The sequence below is a fragment of the Amblyomma maculatum genome, chromosome 3 (assembly GCF_055883805.1).
Source record: "Amblyomma maculatum isolate TAMU_Amacu chromosome 3, ASM5588380v1, whole genome shotgun sequence".
Lineage (NCBI taxonomy): Eukaryota > Metazoa > Arthropoda > Arachnida > Ixodida > Ixodidae > Amblyomma > Amblyomma maculatum.
Window position 1 is genome coordinate 7,078,520 of NC_139346.1, and position 17,071 is coordinate 7,095,590.

Sequence of the window (17,071 nt, forward strand, 5' to 3'; positions counted from 1 at the left end):
CGCTGGCCTCCTATCTTGTTTTTGGCAGAATGCTAGCAAGGTGATGTTGAAAATCCTCCAAGGTAGGCTGCAGCAGTATGTGGATCGGGAGCTTCCGGACGTGCAAGCTGGGTTTCGCAAGGGCAGAGGAACTAGAGACCAAGTTGCCAACCTTCGCTGGATCATGGAATAAGCAAGAGAGAACCCATCTACTTCTGCTTTATTGATTATGCGAAAGCGTTTGACTGCGTAGATCACAGCAGATTGTGGCAAGCTCTCCAAGAGATGGGAGTTCCAATTCACCTCATCTGTCTCCTCAGGAACCTTTATGAAGGGCAAGAGGCCACAGTCAGAACTGGGCGTGGTCTTACTGATTGGTTTCCGATTGAGAAAGGAGTGAGGCAAGGCTGCATACTGTCGCCCTGCCTATTTAACCTATATGCAGAGTGCATCATGAGGAAGGCCGGTCTGGACGAGTCTTCAGCTGGAGTGAAGATTGCTGGAAAACGTATCAACAACCTTAGATATGCGGATGATACCACTTTAATGGCAGAAAGTGAAGTGGAACTCAAGAGACTTCTGATGCGCGTACAAGAAGAGAGTGAGAAGTTTGGGCTTAAACTGAACATTAAAAAGACAGATCATGGCGTCTTGCCCTATCAAGTCCTGGAGCATCAAGGGACAAGAAGTGGAAGCTGTGACAGATTTTCTGTTTTTGGGCTCCAAGATTACCTCGGAAGGAGACTGCAGCCATGAAATTAGGAGACGCCTGCTTCTGAGAAAGAGAGCAATGGTTAGCGTTGACCGCCTAGTAAAGAGCAGAGACATTAGTCTGCCAACCAAGATCCGTATAACCCGTGCTATGGTCTTTCCAGTTGTGATGTATGGAGGCGAGAGTTGGACTGTGAAAAAGGCTGACTGCCGAAGAATTGACGCGTTTGAATTGTGGTGATGGCGAAGACTCTTGAGAGTTCCTTGGACTGCCAGAAGATGAAATCAGTCGATATTGTCGACCATAAACCCTGACTGCTCATTGGAGAGTCAAATTCTAAAGTTAAAGCTCAGCTACTTTGGTCATCTGATGAGAAGAGAGGAGTCGCTGGAGAAAGATTTGATGTTGGGAAAGGTTGAGGGTCGCCGGAGAAGGGGTAGGCAGCGAATGCGATGGTTAGACGGCATCCTCGAGGCACTGCAGATGAAATTATGTGATGTTAGGAAGATAGTGAGAGACCGGAAAGCGTGGCGTGACATGGTTCATAGGGTCACGAAGAGTCGGACACGACTGAACTGAACTGACAACACCAACGTCACACCTTGCCGCACGTTTCTTGAGTCGGTGCGAAACGCCGTGTAGGTAAGGTATGGCAGCCACCTTCTTTCGCCGCGGCACATCATCACCAGCCCCGTGTTGCTCTTTCTCAAACGTGTTAACACACGTTCTGACAGACGGGCGAGATGGGCAGTTGGGAAGCCAGCTGCCAACAACTCCGTGAGAATGCTGCCACCAGAGCGGTGCAGGAAGCAAAGAAGCTTCTAAAAAATGCTCCTTTAAAATGCCTGCATTTCACATGGCTTTGCTTGAATGGCGCAATCCCCCCCCCCCCCCCCCCCCATCAGCCCCATCAGCCTCTGCAGCCCCCTGTGCCGAGGCTGATGGGACGCCACTTGGAACCACAGGCAATACCCAGCAACGTGGTTTGCAGCCGGCTTCGTGAGATACGCCAAAAGACCTACTACAACCGCGACACAATCCAGCTGTCTTTTTCAGGCCAGCTAACGAACCGCGATCGTCACGAGGACCGCCACCTGCCCCTCAAGAAGGCCCTCGCATAGAGCCCGCCCCGCCGAAGCACGAGGCGAACCATGTCGGTACCTTGTTTTTCCGTAGAAAGCAGAGTAAGGCTGACGTCGCTCGCTCTAACCTAATCTGCGCATGACCCAGCACGCCTTCTCATCGGGAATAAAAGTTGTTCATCACCCGACGCGGTGATGGCAAGACTTACGTAATGCGCACTTGATGCATGCGACTGCCAACCTATCCTTTACTAATCTCGAGTGGCCCGACTGAAAGTTGAGGCTTCCTTGATCTGGGGGCTCACGTGATTGCCTCCAAAGCACAGGTCCAAATGGTGATCTTTAGGAAATTCATACGTAAAAGACAGGCCTTGACTACGCTCCTTGAACATTCCTAACTCATCTTGCGCCAACCTATCAGAGCCATCCTTATTAAAATTGAGTAGTCATCCAGATAGCGAAACGCTGCATCCAAACATGGCTGCAATGCGGTGTCAACTTTAGATAGGAAAATGTTGCTGAGCGACCCTATGCATACAACCTTGTTGTACAACTTCGTTGACGACAAAAGCAATAGACGAACGTTTCAGCAGAAGATGGAAAACTAGGTATTAGAAAGGTCAAGTAAAAAAATAAATCCAAAGTTTTTTTGAACCCATTTGAACCGGAATGCGTTTCTGGGTCGCAACCGAACACTAAACAATTCCGGTTCGACAACATTCCCGGGAGCGACCTCTTCGCGTGTTCACCCCAAGTGTGGATGACCGTGTATCTGGATGCTGTTCGTTAGAAGTGAGACTCGCGTTTCTCTCCCCGAAAGCCAACTTGAACCGCCGGATTCGAAGCCCAGCGCCCGTTTTGATGGAGGCACGTTAAAGATCCTCAGCTGGTCGCACCCCCACCTTCCTCCCTTCATATTCAGGAGTGGGGATACTGCGCCTTTCCAATAAATAATAAGCTAAGATATAAAAATCGCAGAATGTCATTCGAAGGCGTCTTCGTAATTTTGCCGTTCCCTTATTTGCTGGCTGTTCTGCTTGCATTCTCACAGCCAATTTTTCCCTCCGTCGCCTCCATCGCTCCGGCATTTGACGGAGGAGGGGAGCTGTCGTATTTCCGTGGGCTTTTGCTCTACGGTTCCGGCGGACGACGGACTCCGCCCCACGAACGCGGACCAGTAGGTGCGCGCTCGCTTCTCTCACGTGACTTTACGTCACGGCTTGCGTGTCGCGACTGGCCGAGCGTCGGTGGAGCGGGCTCTCAAGCAAACCTCGAGCGCAGATAAGAAAAAAGCGTGGGTTGCGCTCCTGTCTTGTACCCCGCGAAACGCGCGCTGACAAGAGACAACAGATGCCGTTTTTATTTTCGCAGCTAAACATGACCTCCGGGAAAGCTTTTAGATGTTCCTATAGATTTCGCTTACTGCCATGAATGGAAGTGCGCATGTATGCTGCGCTGATGTACCTGAATGTTGTTACTCGCGGTGTTTGTACAGAGGCTCAGATAAGAAGGCGTTCCAAACTGCTGCGAGAATATAAGAGACAGTTCTTTTTTTATCTGAGGCGCCATTCTCAACTAGTAGATTTGAAATTTAGGAGCTACGCAAACGATACCTGGTTGCAAACAGTTGAACTGTTCTCGCAACTTAACGATCCTTGGCAAATGGAAAGCATGTAGCCATTGTATAGACACAATGAAAACAAGGTTCGGGGTAGTAAAAACCTATTCAGTAAAAAAGTCAAAACGACAGGTGAAGAAAGGTAAGGAAAGCAGCGGTTGAATGGCGCCTAAAGAAAACATCATGAATGGGAGGCGCAAAAGAAATGCCTGAAAGCTGTGATTTCATGCTTTTCAAGCTGCTTGCCGGCGCTGCTTTAATTTTATGAATGGTGAACAATGTGTTATTTGACAACAGTCATTTTAGGTGCTTTGCAGTAAGCTGTAGAGATAGCTACTGAAGATGAAACAAAAAGCACTGAAGTAGAGTCACGTGGGAGCAGGTTTGACGGCGCTCGGTTTCCCCCGCCGCGACGTAAAGGAGAATCAAGTCTTCAATGAGCAGTGGTTTTCCTCACAGAATTGTATCGGATAGCGTACAATAACACAGTTGTTCTTCAAAACATGCTGCGTTTGTGGCTTATTGTTTTCTGTTTCTCTTAGTATGCTTTTGCTGCTTTTACATTGTGCCTAGTATTGAAAAACATTGCTATTCTGCGGCTTCAATGGACGAGAATCTCTCGCCTGTTTTTCTGTGTCAATTGACAGCGTAATTAGTGCGCTATTTGTGTTTTAAGCTAACTTGCCAGAACAAGGACCAGTTGAATCTCGGCGATTGCTCGACGGTACTGCGCCGATGCAGTTTTGAGGCATATCCTGTAGACATTTTTATGTAATATTGGGGGATATATTTGAAAAAGGCACGTATGGTGGCTCTCATTCCATGTAGAAGAGCGGCGTCTGAGGTTGCTTGGCGAGTTTATCGCGATCAATGGAGGCGGCGAGATATGAGTGCCCACTTGGTGAGGAGTTGTGGGCAACACTTATGCCGGTCCTGATGGACGAGGTTGCCTTTTGCGAGATGAGCGCAGAATGATCATTTATTATACCCTTAAAGGCCCCGGGTGGGGAGGTAACACATAAAGATAACAACTGTTCATGGTTAAACATAGGCACAAAAAGTCAAAATGCTCAAATACAACAATTCAAATGAAGGAGCCACGGCAAACAAAGAGGAAAAGGAAGCGAAATTACATGTCACGCGTTCTTTAAATCTAGTAGGGCTACGTTCAGTTACAATGTGTTCGGGAAGCCGGTTCCATTCTTGAATTGCGGCTGATAGAAAAGACTTATCTTTAGTAGATCCATAGCGCTGGATGCTCATCAAGTTGGACAGACGAGATGGCGGAACTAGTAGAGAATCACGGAGATGGTGGAAGTATTGGTACAGGTTATGGAACAGGAGAAATGTTTCGTGCTGATACCGAGAGATGTCTATACTGCTGATGCTGAAACGAAAGTTTCAAAGTTTCAGTGGCCGTCGAGGGGGTGGCTTTAAGAAATACACTATCATCATCCTTAGTTTGCCATGACGACGTACTCGAACTATCGTGGATTTGTGTCCATACTTCAACTGCGAAAGCTGTATTTGGCATTTGTTACAGGCCACCCGATCATGGTCCATCTTTTAGCAACTCACTGTACATATATCAGGGACAACTTCCCCAACTCACCTATTTTTCTATTTGGCGACTTTAATTTTCCCCAGATTAACTGGCTTCTACTTAGCGTACCTGGCAATTCACAATCCAGTGAGCCCAAGCAATTTCTCGATCTAACTCTTGATTTCAATCTTCATCAGTCCATATCACTTCCGACGAGAGGGAATAACACTCTTGATCTTTTGCTGACGAGCGGTCCTGACGACATTAAAAACGTAACGATTGTCCCTGGAATCAGTGACCACGCTCTCCTACACATTTCCATATCACTGCTGCTAAAAGTAAGATCAGCATCTCAAAAGATAATCTTCGACTATAAAAGGGGAACTTTGAAGGACGAACTTGCACATCTCGAGTCCTACTTGTCGAGAACGGTTAATCACAACTGGGAATTATATAAAGCAACATTAATAAACCTAAGAAACAAATACATCCCTAAAATAAATATAAAATCCGATCATACCATCGAGTGGTTTACCGTAAGTCTGAAACGTCTCCTGAACAGGAAAAAAATGCCTTTATCGATCAGCAAAGCCGTGGGATCGATATCTGCAAAAACATACATTGAAAGCGTAGCTGCCGCAAAGCATAAATTCTTTTCAGTCGATCTACTTGGAATCTTGCAATCGAACCCCAACAAATTCTGGCCTATTCTATCCCTCGGCCGAACCAAATCGCCCTCATGGGAACTGATGGTGAACCAGTGGAATCAGAACAGTGTTCCGCCGTCTTGAACCGTTATTTCGCTTCGGTTTTCACCCCCGCACACAACTGTTCGACCCAGCCTCCATCAGAGTCGCCACCAGTCACGATGCCTGAGATACAGATTAATGCAAACGGTATCAGTAATCTCATTGATTCTCTAAAATTGTCTTCATCGGCAGGCTCTGACCATATCAATAGCAAACTACTGAAAAACACATCGGAAACCTCGTCACAGATATTACAATTAATCTTCACCCAGTCTTTCCAATCGAAGGAAATACCGGACGATTAGAAAATCGCTCAAATCGTTCCAGTCTTCAAAACAGGTGACCGCAAATCAGCATCCAACTACCGTCCTATCTCTCTAACCAGTGTCCCATCCAAACTTCTCGAACACGTTATATCCACGAACCTAATGGCACACCTCGAATCTAACGAATTCTTTTATCATCAACAGCATGGTTTTAGAAAACATCTCTCATGTGAAACACAGCTTGCTGAGTTCATACATGACTTACTAGAATCCATGGACAATAACCTTCAAATAGATGCTATATTCCTCGATTACTCCAAAGCATTTGATCGCGTTCCCCACAGTCATTTACTTCAGAAACTCTCATCCCTAGGAATTGCCGCCAACCTAATCCGCTGGATTGAAAATTTTCTTTCAGGAGGCAAGCAGTTCACTTCCGCAAATGATAGCCACTCACCTCTTACTAATGTAACATCGGGAGTCCCACAAGGCGCCGGACTGTCACCGCTACTATTCCTAATTTACATTAATGATCTCCCTTGTAATATAAAATCAAAATTACGTCTTTTTGCGGATGACTGCTTCGTATACAGAGAGATTAGGGCGGCCAACGACTCATGTTTGCTTCAATCTGATCTTAATACACTAATAAATTCCTCCTTCCCTTCAACATTAGCAAGTGTAAATCCATGACTTTCACGAGGAAACGCACTGTGAATCAGCATCAATATAGCATTGACTCGCTTTTCATTACCCCCGCATTATCCTACAGATATCCTCCACCTAACATTCAAAACATTTGCGCTGAAGCCTCACGCACACTCCGTTATCCGCGACGTAACTTGAAGGCCGCATCCGAAATAAAGCAACTAGCCTATATAACTTTCATTCGGCCCAAACTAGAATATGCGTTTGGCACCCATCACAAGCGTATCTCGCCACCGACCTTGAAGCCGTACAGAATCGCGCCATCCGATTTATAACATCTTGCTATTGAAAGAAAACCAGTATCACAGCACTGAGACATTCCATCGCTCATGTCACGCCTATCATATCTCGCCTATGTCTATCACTTCTATTATCATCCCCGTACGAGACATGCAAAGCTACAGCCCCCCTAAACCATAATCATAGCACTGTCGCACCTTAGCACTAAACTGCGAAACGGCCTGCCAAACACCATCGTATCATGGGGTCACGCACAGCTCCAACTGCACGCAGGCGTTACTCGTACGCGACACGTGTCCATAGGCAACGAACTGGGTAACAATTTGTTAACCCTAACGCAATATCCGATAACATAAGGGTGGCTCGTCCACTGGTAGGGAGGGGTCTCCGAGAGACCTTCCTCTCCCGGGCACCGCTGTTTTATCCCCAGACAAGAGAAGCAAGTTGTTTCTCCTTCCCTAGGTTACCAGCATTGTATGGGGAGCGAGGGAAACGCCTTCTCTCCTGGCGAGTCTCGTCGCTGGTTAGATCCCCACAACTGATCGCAAATCATTCAGGATAAAATTAAACGACCATCTTTCGTCAAGAAATCGCTCATGACGTCGGCAGAGGCTGCGCTTACCTTGTCTTCAGCTTTTTTTACGTGTAATTGTAGTTGTGCTGACGTTGCCATCGATGACGTACCAACCGGCTCACCAGTTTCGTGAAAGCGTTTTTCTCATGCAAATTTGTATAACATTTTCGGCGTCATTTACTTATGGTATATTGTTCTTTTTGTTTTTAATATTATTTCGTCTAACCCTTGTTTCTGTTTTCCTTTCTTGTTGTTTTAATGTTTTCCTGTTCGCATTGTATTTGACCCTCGGGCCTTTAAGGGAAAAAATAAATGATATAAAACTGGATTCTGGATGGATTCAATTAAGTACATCTGATGAGGAGCTTCAGGCGAATGAAAGTACGCATGGATGGCGGTGATAATGAGTTCTCGAGGTGTCAGCATTCCAGGTTAGTTTATTGCTGATTAGGACGCCTCGGGAAGGCTAGATTTCTGAGTAGCTGTGATAACCGCTTTCAGGGTGAGGATGGCTGCCATTTGATTACCTCAAGGCTGAGATGATGTGCCTGTGTTTCCGCGGCACCTTGTTGTGGAGGGCCTACCTCCACAAGTGAGGATTGTTATTGGAGGCAGAGGAGGCAGTTTTCTTCACCTGTGGACTGTGTGGAGGGGGTGATAGCGAGACGGGCCAAGTTGGCTCTGCCATGCATCGTCGGGTGATGGCATGCAGCTGCAGGGTTGGCCAATTGTGGGATTTATAGGGTGGTTGATGGCCCCAAAGAAGCCGTCTTGTACTGCGGCCCGAACGGCTTGTTCCCCGTGTCTACAGGGTTCGGCTTCGCTGTGGGTAGAAAGCTGTTGACGGAGGTGATATCTCGACGGTGAGGCTCCGTGGTGGGCGGTAAGGAGGCATTGTGGTCCGTCGTCTCCCACCGCCAGGAGGAGGCAAGGTCAATTTTAGTTGACGCCAGGGTAGATCTTAAATGGCATGAGGCGTACTTTTCTGCCACCTCCTATGGAGGAAGGAGAGAGAGGTCCTGACGTCGACCGGACGCTCCTCCGCCCTTAGCAACGCTGTGGCCCGAGTTTTCATAGCAACAGCGCGTCGCCGTTGACTTGGGTAACCCTAAAATTTGGCCTCTCCTAAGTTGTTTCCCATTTTGTGCTCCGTTTGTTTTGTAGACGAAGGACTGAAACGAGATATTGTTCTCTTGCAGCTGGAGCCGGCAGGGTTCACCTTCCCCTCATACGAGTACTACGCCGACGGCAAGCCCGACACCGCAAAGGTTTGTTTCTCGCTTTGGCTCTCACGCAGCGCAAGGATGTGATGCACGCACTTGTCATCTAAAACCGATGTGTCTGTTCCGTAAATTTTACTACCATCCTTTCCTCAACTCCCGCCCACCGCATCTCTGACCGGCACATTTATCATCCTTCTCTGTCAAGTCAGCAAGGGATTCGAATAACCTGCCAGATGCCATCCATCCTCATTCAGATCAACAATAGAAAATTTAATGTGCTGAGTCTTTGAGGTATTCATAAATAAATAAACTTAATAGAGGAAGTAATGGCAGAATCATTAATTTTATGACCATGCGGAGTATAATTTCGGCGGCGGTGAAAAGAAAGTAGTGAGTCGCTCCTGGGTGATGGGAAGGATGCTTTCGCGCTGACTTAATTAAAACGTGCGCCGTGACAGACAGTGAGCTGTAGACCACTCAACCCCTCATAATGGTGCGTGTTTCGACCGCGCTCTGCGGCTGTCATGCTTCGACGCAAGCATGGAAGATTCTCATTCCACCCACCTTTCTGCCCATCTATCTTGGAATCGTTTGTTACCCGCTATTCCGAATTACTCGAATGTCCAGAGCGTCCTCAATGCTCCCGCTATAGTGTGGCCGCTTATCGCGTGTAATCTGTTCGGGAACGGCATGGCCGTTGCTGTTCGTGATGTTCTCCCGAGACTGAAGTCGGCGCTCGAAAGCAGACGGAAGCGTTTGCAAAAAACTTTTTTATGCGTAACTTTAGTCAATTGTTTGACCGCTGCTGCGGCCAAGCGTGTTTCAATGCCTGATGATGTTGAATGCCAGTCAGTGGTGGAATATCGAAATGGCGTTTCCTGCAGCCTCACTGTGGTCCACGTAAGAAAGTGTGCAGGCGTCTCTGAAGCAACACTCAAGTAAAAAAAAGACTATCGAAAAACTTGGAGATGTCCTAAAGGCAGAGGGCCGAAAGCCAATACGCAACCGTTTGAGAGCGCAGGTGCAGAATAAAACCTACAGAGCATGTGGAATATGCTGCTAGCCATGAACAAAAAACTGCAAGTGTTAATGCCACTGAAACAAACTGTCGATGATGTGGAAAAACCTGTTCAATTCATGTCTGATCAGTTGACTGGTCTGCTTGAACGAGTAGAAAAAAATGAGCAAGAAATAACGGAAATCAGGAAAAGAATTAGAAGGCTAGAGGAAAGTGAATGCACTGAATCACTCCTAACTCAGCTTAATGACTTGGAATGGCGGAATAGGCGCGCCAACCTGCAGTTTCATGGGATTCCCCAAACTGAAAAAGAGGACCTTCTAGGTAAAATTAATGCCATTGCTGCTAAGACTCAGCTCCCGCCACTCTCCTGTGACGATGTGGATGCCATACATCATATGCCTTCAAAACCAGATACGATTCCTGCTATTATCTGCCGATTCGCAAAGCACAAAACCCGGGATTTCTGGTGGGCAAACAGGAAAAAAATACAAGATGGTACAGTGCACGTGCTTGAAAACCTGACGAAAAGGAACCGCGAACTGCTGAAACACGCAAAGGAATGGGCAAGACAACATGACTTCAAATATGTCTGGCACCGAAATGGCAAAATACTGGTGAGGAAATCTGACGGTTTGTCAGCGATAGTCATCTCAAAGGAAAGTAAACTTGATGAACTACTTAGGGGCCAGGGCTTCCTTCCCGCCTCAGCCAAACAAAGCCTCAGTTCTTCATGCCACCTATTCTAAAGTACTCAGAAAAAGAAAAGCATGTCCTTCTTTGCGTAACAAAGGTGACGAGTTTGAATCATTCCTTTCTGCACTTAATTTTCGTTTCAACATAGTGATGGTGACTGAAATATGGTATCAAAGCAGTGACGAAGCCTTAGAATTGCCAAATTATAACACGTATGTGCAAAATCGCGTTGATAGACGAGGTGGGGGCGTTATGATAGCGATAGACAGAAATATCAAATGCAGCGTTCTTACTGATTTCACTGCAACTAATGAGGACTATGAAATACTCTCTTTGCAAAGTGGTAAAAACATCTTTTCTGTATTGTACCGCCCTCCAAAAAGCAACTTCTCGAATTTTGCCTGCTTCCTTGACGAATACCTCCAATGGATCACAGAGAACAATATTAACGCTTTCTTGGGGGGCGATATAAACATAGATTTTCGAAAAAGTAGAGGCAGTGCAACGGCTTTAATAACGTCCTAAATGTGACTACAAGCAGCGACAGCAATCGATGTGTTTTTTACTAACTGGTGGTCTGAATTCTGGAGTAATAAATGGCCACCATCTTCCAATATACATGCTTATTGAGAGTGTCTCCTGTCCTAAAAATCGTACTTTCCCATTTACTACCTTTCGACGAATTAATCATGATACAATGGATCATTTTAAGGCAGTATTATTAAATGTTAACTGGAATATTGTGCGAAACAAAGAGGAGCCAGAAGAGGCTTACAATACTTTTATTGCCATATTTGAATCTATTTACGAACAATGTTTTCCTCTTTCAACATCCGAAAAACCCCGCAGAGTTCGCAAAGCATGGATAACCGCTGAATGCCTCAAGATGATAAAAACAAAAACAGACCTGTACAATCGCTTTGTCCTAACCAGGTCATCGGATGATCTTGTACAATTCAAAGCATACCGGAACAAAATTACGTCTTTTCTTCGTCAGGCGAAAAAAGAATACATAGCAAAACTATTCAACCAAGATTTATTAAAAAGGAGCGATCTCGTGTGGCAAAACATAGAGTTTTAAATCTAGTTACAACTGCTACTAGATCACTTGAATTGTTGGTGAACAATGAAAGAGTGAGTGGGAAACAACTAGCCGATGAGTTCAATAATTACTTTGTGTCTCAAGCAGTTTCCGGGAATAACAGTTCTAGTAACGTGAAGTGCATCGACTCGCGGGTTGTTTCCAGTGCATTCTTGTCTCCAACCAGGGCTAACGAAATCGAAAATTGTATCCTGGCTTTACGAAACAGCAAGTCGCCTGATATTGACGACCTCAAAACTTGCCCAGTCAAACATGTAGCTGATGTAACCAGTTCAGTGTTGGAATATATTTTTAACTGCTGTGTTGAACATGCAGTATTCCCTAAGAGAATGCAGTTTGCCAGAGTCACAGTCATTCACAAAGGTGGAGACCGGAATAATCTGTCAAATTGTCGTCCCATATCTATCCTACCTGTTTTCTCAAAGCGTTTTGAAAAGATCTTGTTCACACAAATATTACGTTTTTGTGACAAATACAACATAATAACGCCGAGTCAGCATGGTGTCAGAAAGAATTTTCGACAGAAACTGCATTGCTAACACAAAAAGAGCTAATTTTAGAGCCTTTCGAGCACGAACTTCTAACTCTTGGCATATTCGTTGATTTTTCAAAAGCATTCGATCGCATCAATCACAAAATAATGTTGGCTGAACTCGAACACTACGGTTTCCGCGGACAGTTTCTTCATATATTACAGTCCTATTTAAGTTCTCGATCACAACAAGTAAAAATAAACAATGACTTATCAGATGTCAAGCACGTGGTTCCGCAAGGTAGTATCTTGGGACCGTTGCTGTTTCTTCTTTACATCAATGACGTTGTCCGTATCAGTAGTCTACCAACTTTTGTTATCTATGCTGACGACACCAGTTTATTTTTCAAAGCTGCCCAATTGGTAGATCTTGAGAAACAAGCCTCGAAATGCCTACAGTCGCTTCTAGAATGGTCTGAAAATAATCTTTTAAACACTGAAAAAACCAAAGCTGTTCAGGCCTCGAGTTGACAAGTATGCCACCACTCTGTTTAAAGATGCATCCAAACGGTAAAAAGCTTGGGCGTTATTTTGAGTTGGAATGATCATGTTGATATGGTGGTGAACAAGCTGTCAAAAGTTGTCGGTATCTTGTGTCGATTGAAATATTTTATGCCAAAGCGCATTAAGGAAATATTGTATAATGCTTTGTTTTCTTCTGTTGTTAAGTACTGCTTTTTGGTGTGGGGTACCACGACGTTTACTAATATTAACCGCTTATACCTCCTTCAAAAGAAAGCCGTTCGAAATGTTATGAATGCTCCCCGACTTGGACACACTGAACCAATTTTCAATGAACTTCGAATTATCCGCTTGCCACAGTTATACGAAACTTTACTCTTGCGGCGGTATGAAATCGGTGTTCACAATAACAACTGCCTGGTAACAAAGCTGTCAGGATTGCAACGCAAAGAGTCAATATACACTACACGAACGACACCCAAATGGCTTGTACCTATGATCCGAACAAATTATGGTTACCAAATGCTGAGCTACACTCTCCCGCATGAATTAAATAAACAGTCTGAACGAATGTATAGATAATGAAACATTGATTGTTTTATGTTTGTTCTTGTTTCTAAAAGTGATATTATGCTATGTACCACTGCAATGCCTATGTAGGGTGCGTCGGCCTCGTCAAGCCTTTCTACTGGCTTTTTGCCAGCGCACCCAACATCCTCAAGATGTTAAACATTATTCTTCTTATTCTTATCAGCAGACAACATATTAGACCGATCCCACTGACCGATCTGCGCATGCGCCGGTTATCAGGAAGTTGCACCAGCGCCATGTTCGTTGTAGTCTGCTGTTGGCTGGTCAGCACGCGCACATGCAACAGCACTATTGCAATCTCCGCTTTACAGGAACTCAACGTACATTTCTCATACCTCACTGCCGGGAAAAATTTGTTGTCACTATTTCACAAAATTACAGTGACTGTTACATGAAAAACAAGCGTTCTAAGGGTCCTTAAATTTGTTTTTTTTTTTTTAACCAGTAGCCTCGTTCAGTTGTGAAGCGCGTGTCGGAAATGATCGAGGGCTGTGTACAAAAAATCATATATGGTAATTTGTGGTTATGTTGATTGATGGTTGATTGGTACGTGATAGGCGACTGCGAGTTAAATAAATCATTGTAATTGATGAATTAAGGAAAACAAAAATGAATGAATTGAATGAAGGAGGCTCGAAGGTGTGAAGGGGCTCAGATCGAAAATTCCATGCATGGAGGTGCTAAAAAAACTTCAGATTATTAATTGATCAATTAATTAAGTGAACTAAATGAAGAAATGAGAAATTGGAAAAAAGAGTTTCGAAGGTGCCAAAATGCTTCCAATTAAAGCCAATGCTTGGTGATCTAATGAAGAAAATTTGAAGTGTGTAATTGATCAAATAATTGAAATAACAAAGAAAAATGGGGTTCAAAGGTGGTAAAATGCATAGAACGAAAAGCCATTGAGTGATATATTAATCAATAAAATTGAGAGTGTGAAACTGACAAATTATTTATTCGAAAAAAGAAAAACTAAAAAATTATGAAAAGGTCAAATACATAAAGGTCAATGCTTGATGATGATAATGAAAAAAAGTATATAAGTGATCAACTAAGCATTTTAATAATTGTATGGAAGGAAAAAGGGCATTCAACAATGTCAAACTGATTTTGACACATTTTGTCTTTTCTCATAGCACAATATATTCAATTGTTTCAATTAAATATTTAATTAATTATACACTCTAAAATTTCTTATTTAGCACTGTCAAGCGTTGACATTTCATCACGGGCATTTTGACACCCTTGAACCCCTTCTAGAATTTTTACTTTTTCAATTATTTCAATTAACTAACCAATTACGCGTTACATTTTCTTAATTATTATCATCGCGCATTGGCTTTTCATTCTGAGCATTCTGACACCTTTCAACCCCTTTTTAATTCGTCATTTGTGAAATATTTCAATTAATTCAATAATTACACACTAAATTTCCTTCCTTAGAATCATTAAGCATTGACGTTTTGGCCTCAGGAGTTTAGCACCTTTAAGCCCCTTTTTGTTTTTCAATTTTTCACTTTCTCAGTTAAAAAAGTTTGGCTGAAGGCTTGGTTAAGCCTGCTGATTGCGAAAGCAATACTACAGCGAACTAGAATATTGGGTAGTGTGCTCACTCTACGGGGAGCGGAGACCCCGCGTACGTCGACAGGCGTCTGCTTCGCGGCGCAGGCACCAGGTGGCGTCACGGTAGACTTCACGGTAGAATAGATTTTAGCTCTTGGTCCTAGCCTGGTTTTTCGTGCCGGCAGTTAGGTTTTCTTGGCGTTCATTATTTAGCTATCTTGTTTAGATAAATACTTTTTTTCTAGGCTATTGGCATTCGCAGAATTGGTTTTTAACGCGTGTTTGCTAGTCGTTTCTTGTGTCTTCTTTTGGCAATTTGTATATTCTGATAATTCGTAATAGATATAGTTCAGTCGATGCATGCTTAAGATGTGCAATCAAAAGAAGGTAAAGTGTACTCGGTATACGTTAATCTCAAGGAAACGCGTTTTGACTCTGTAGGTGAAGCGGAAGGCAGCGACTTTCTGTGTCGGTGTTGCGTACTGAGTGCGCGTCTAGATAGATTTGATCAAGAAAGGGGCAGTTTAGTGTCTCGTGTGGATGATTTAGAAAATGAAGTAAGTTTGTTAAGAGCGGGAAATCAGAAACGCTTGGACAGCTTACTCAAATTGAAAAAAAAAAAAAAAAAAGGGGGGGCCGACATTATCCTTGGAACCAACGAGGACGAACATTCCAATGCGGGCCACGTGGCAAGGGCCAGCACTGGCATGGAAGGCATAAGCAAAGTAGGTCAGGCGGGTCCGAACCGTCAGTTATTTAGAAGCAGCTAAGACGCGGGAAAAAAAAGGAAGAAGTAAGGAAGAATGAAAATCCCAGAGATAAGGTCACAGATAACCGAAAGCAGGGGCCAACAGTTGGGAGAGGGAGAGAGAAGGCCCAGGTGCTTATCATCGGAGATTCTAACACGAACAGGTGCAAGCGAGATATCTTGGAACGTGTAAGGGGTGATAAGAGAGTGTTGGTTGGAGCCTTCCCAGGTAGAACAATGAGGGCAGTGCTAAAAGAGAGTAAAAATAGGCTGTTGAAGAATTCCGCAGAGCGCAGTATGGTAATAGTGGCCGCGGGGCTAAACGATGTCCTAAATGGTGACGCTGCAGGAGTGGTGGAAAGTTTAGCTAAGGGAGTTGACGAGATCAGGGAGATAGCACAGCAGACGCAGATAGTTGTATGCACAGTACCAGAGGTGCTAGGATTGAACGGAACGATGGAAAAGGACGTGGTGACAGTTAACCAGGAAATAAGTTAAGCCTGGAGAAGCGTTTCGAAGTGGTTGAGGTAAACAGGGAGGTACATAAAGCAGGTTTTGGTAGGGATTTTCAGGGAGATGGCATTCATTTTAACAGAAGGGTGGCAGCAGAGATCGGCTGGCGCCTGGCAGGCAGGGCTGTAGCTTTTTTAGGGGGTCCGCGAGGGCTCCGTGCACAGAGGTAGTTAGAAGTGAAGCCGAAGCAAGTGTAATAATGTAGGCTGAGCCCCAAAAAATGGCAAAGAGTAGGTCGAGAAAGAAAAGTACAAAAAAAGAAATTTAACACTAGGATCAGCTACATAAACATGCAAGGAGGTAGAAAAAGAGCGAAATGGCTAGAGATAGAACAGCAGTTGAAGGATGACAAAATAGGTGTGTACGCTCTTTGCGAGACTCATCTCAGGGATCTAGAAGATCCGCCGTTTATAGAAGGCTACGTCTGGGAAGGGTGCAACAGAACGAGAACGGAAAGAAAGGGTGGAGGGGTAGGTATGTTGATACACCAGGGAACAAATTGGCACAGAATTAAATCATCTTGTAAAGAACATATCTGGGTATAAGAAACAATTGCCGGCATAAGGACATGGCTAGGGGTAGTTTGTTTAGGAACAGGACACCAATGCAGGCAAGAAAACAGGGATCTTGTTGAATGTCTCAGTGACGATATAAGCCAGTTTGGAGACGGGGCCAATATTATTCTGCTGGGGGACATGAACGGCCACATCGACGATCTGGATGGATACACAGATTGTACCGGGAAGCTAATGCTAATTTCTGCGAGCGACACGATCTAGAAAATAGAAAAACAAAATGTGAAGGCCAAATCACATGGGAATTCTGCAACAGGCAGATATGGCATTGACTACTGTCTAATGTCGCAGGAAATTTATAGCAAGGTCACAAAAATGGAAATAGACGAAGAAGGGGAGTGTAGTCTAGGAAGTGATCATAAACGTATTAGTCTGCAGATGGGGCCCTTGATGAAAAGAGAAATGGAACTTAGACAAAACGTAAACGCAAAATTAAACGACGATCAAATAGCGCAGATAGCAGCAGACATAGAGGAAGCAATAGAGAAAAGCCCCAAGGAAGAATGGGATTATGAACAGGTAGAACTACTCATAAGGAGTAAAATTCAGGAGGTTAAAGTAGCAAACCGCTGGAATG

The 17,071-nt window shown here is 44.4% G+C and overlaps 1 protein-coding gene across 1 annotated transcript in view; it reads left to right on the forward strand.

Moving 5' to 3' along the window:
* Nucleotides 1-17,071, forward strand: part of LOC146194177 (endothelin-converting enzyme 2-like) — a 300,553-nt gene that overhangs the window by 85,344 nt on the left and 198,138 nt on the right. The window contains exon 2 of the mRNA XM_084597281.1: nt 8,671-8,739. Coding sequence (XP_084453407.1) covers nt 8,671-8,739 — 69 coding nt within the window. The remainder of the gene's footprint in view (nt 1-8,670; nt 8,740-17,071) is intronic.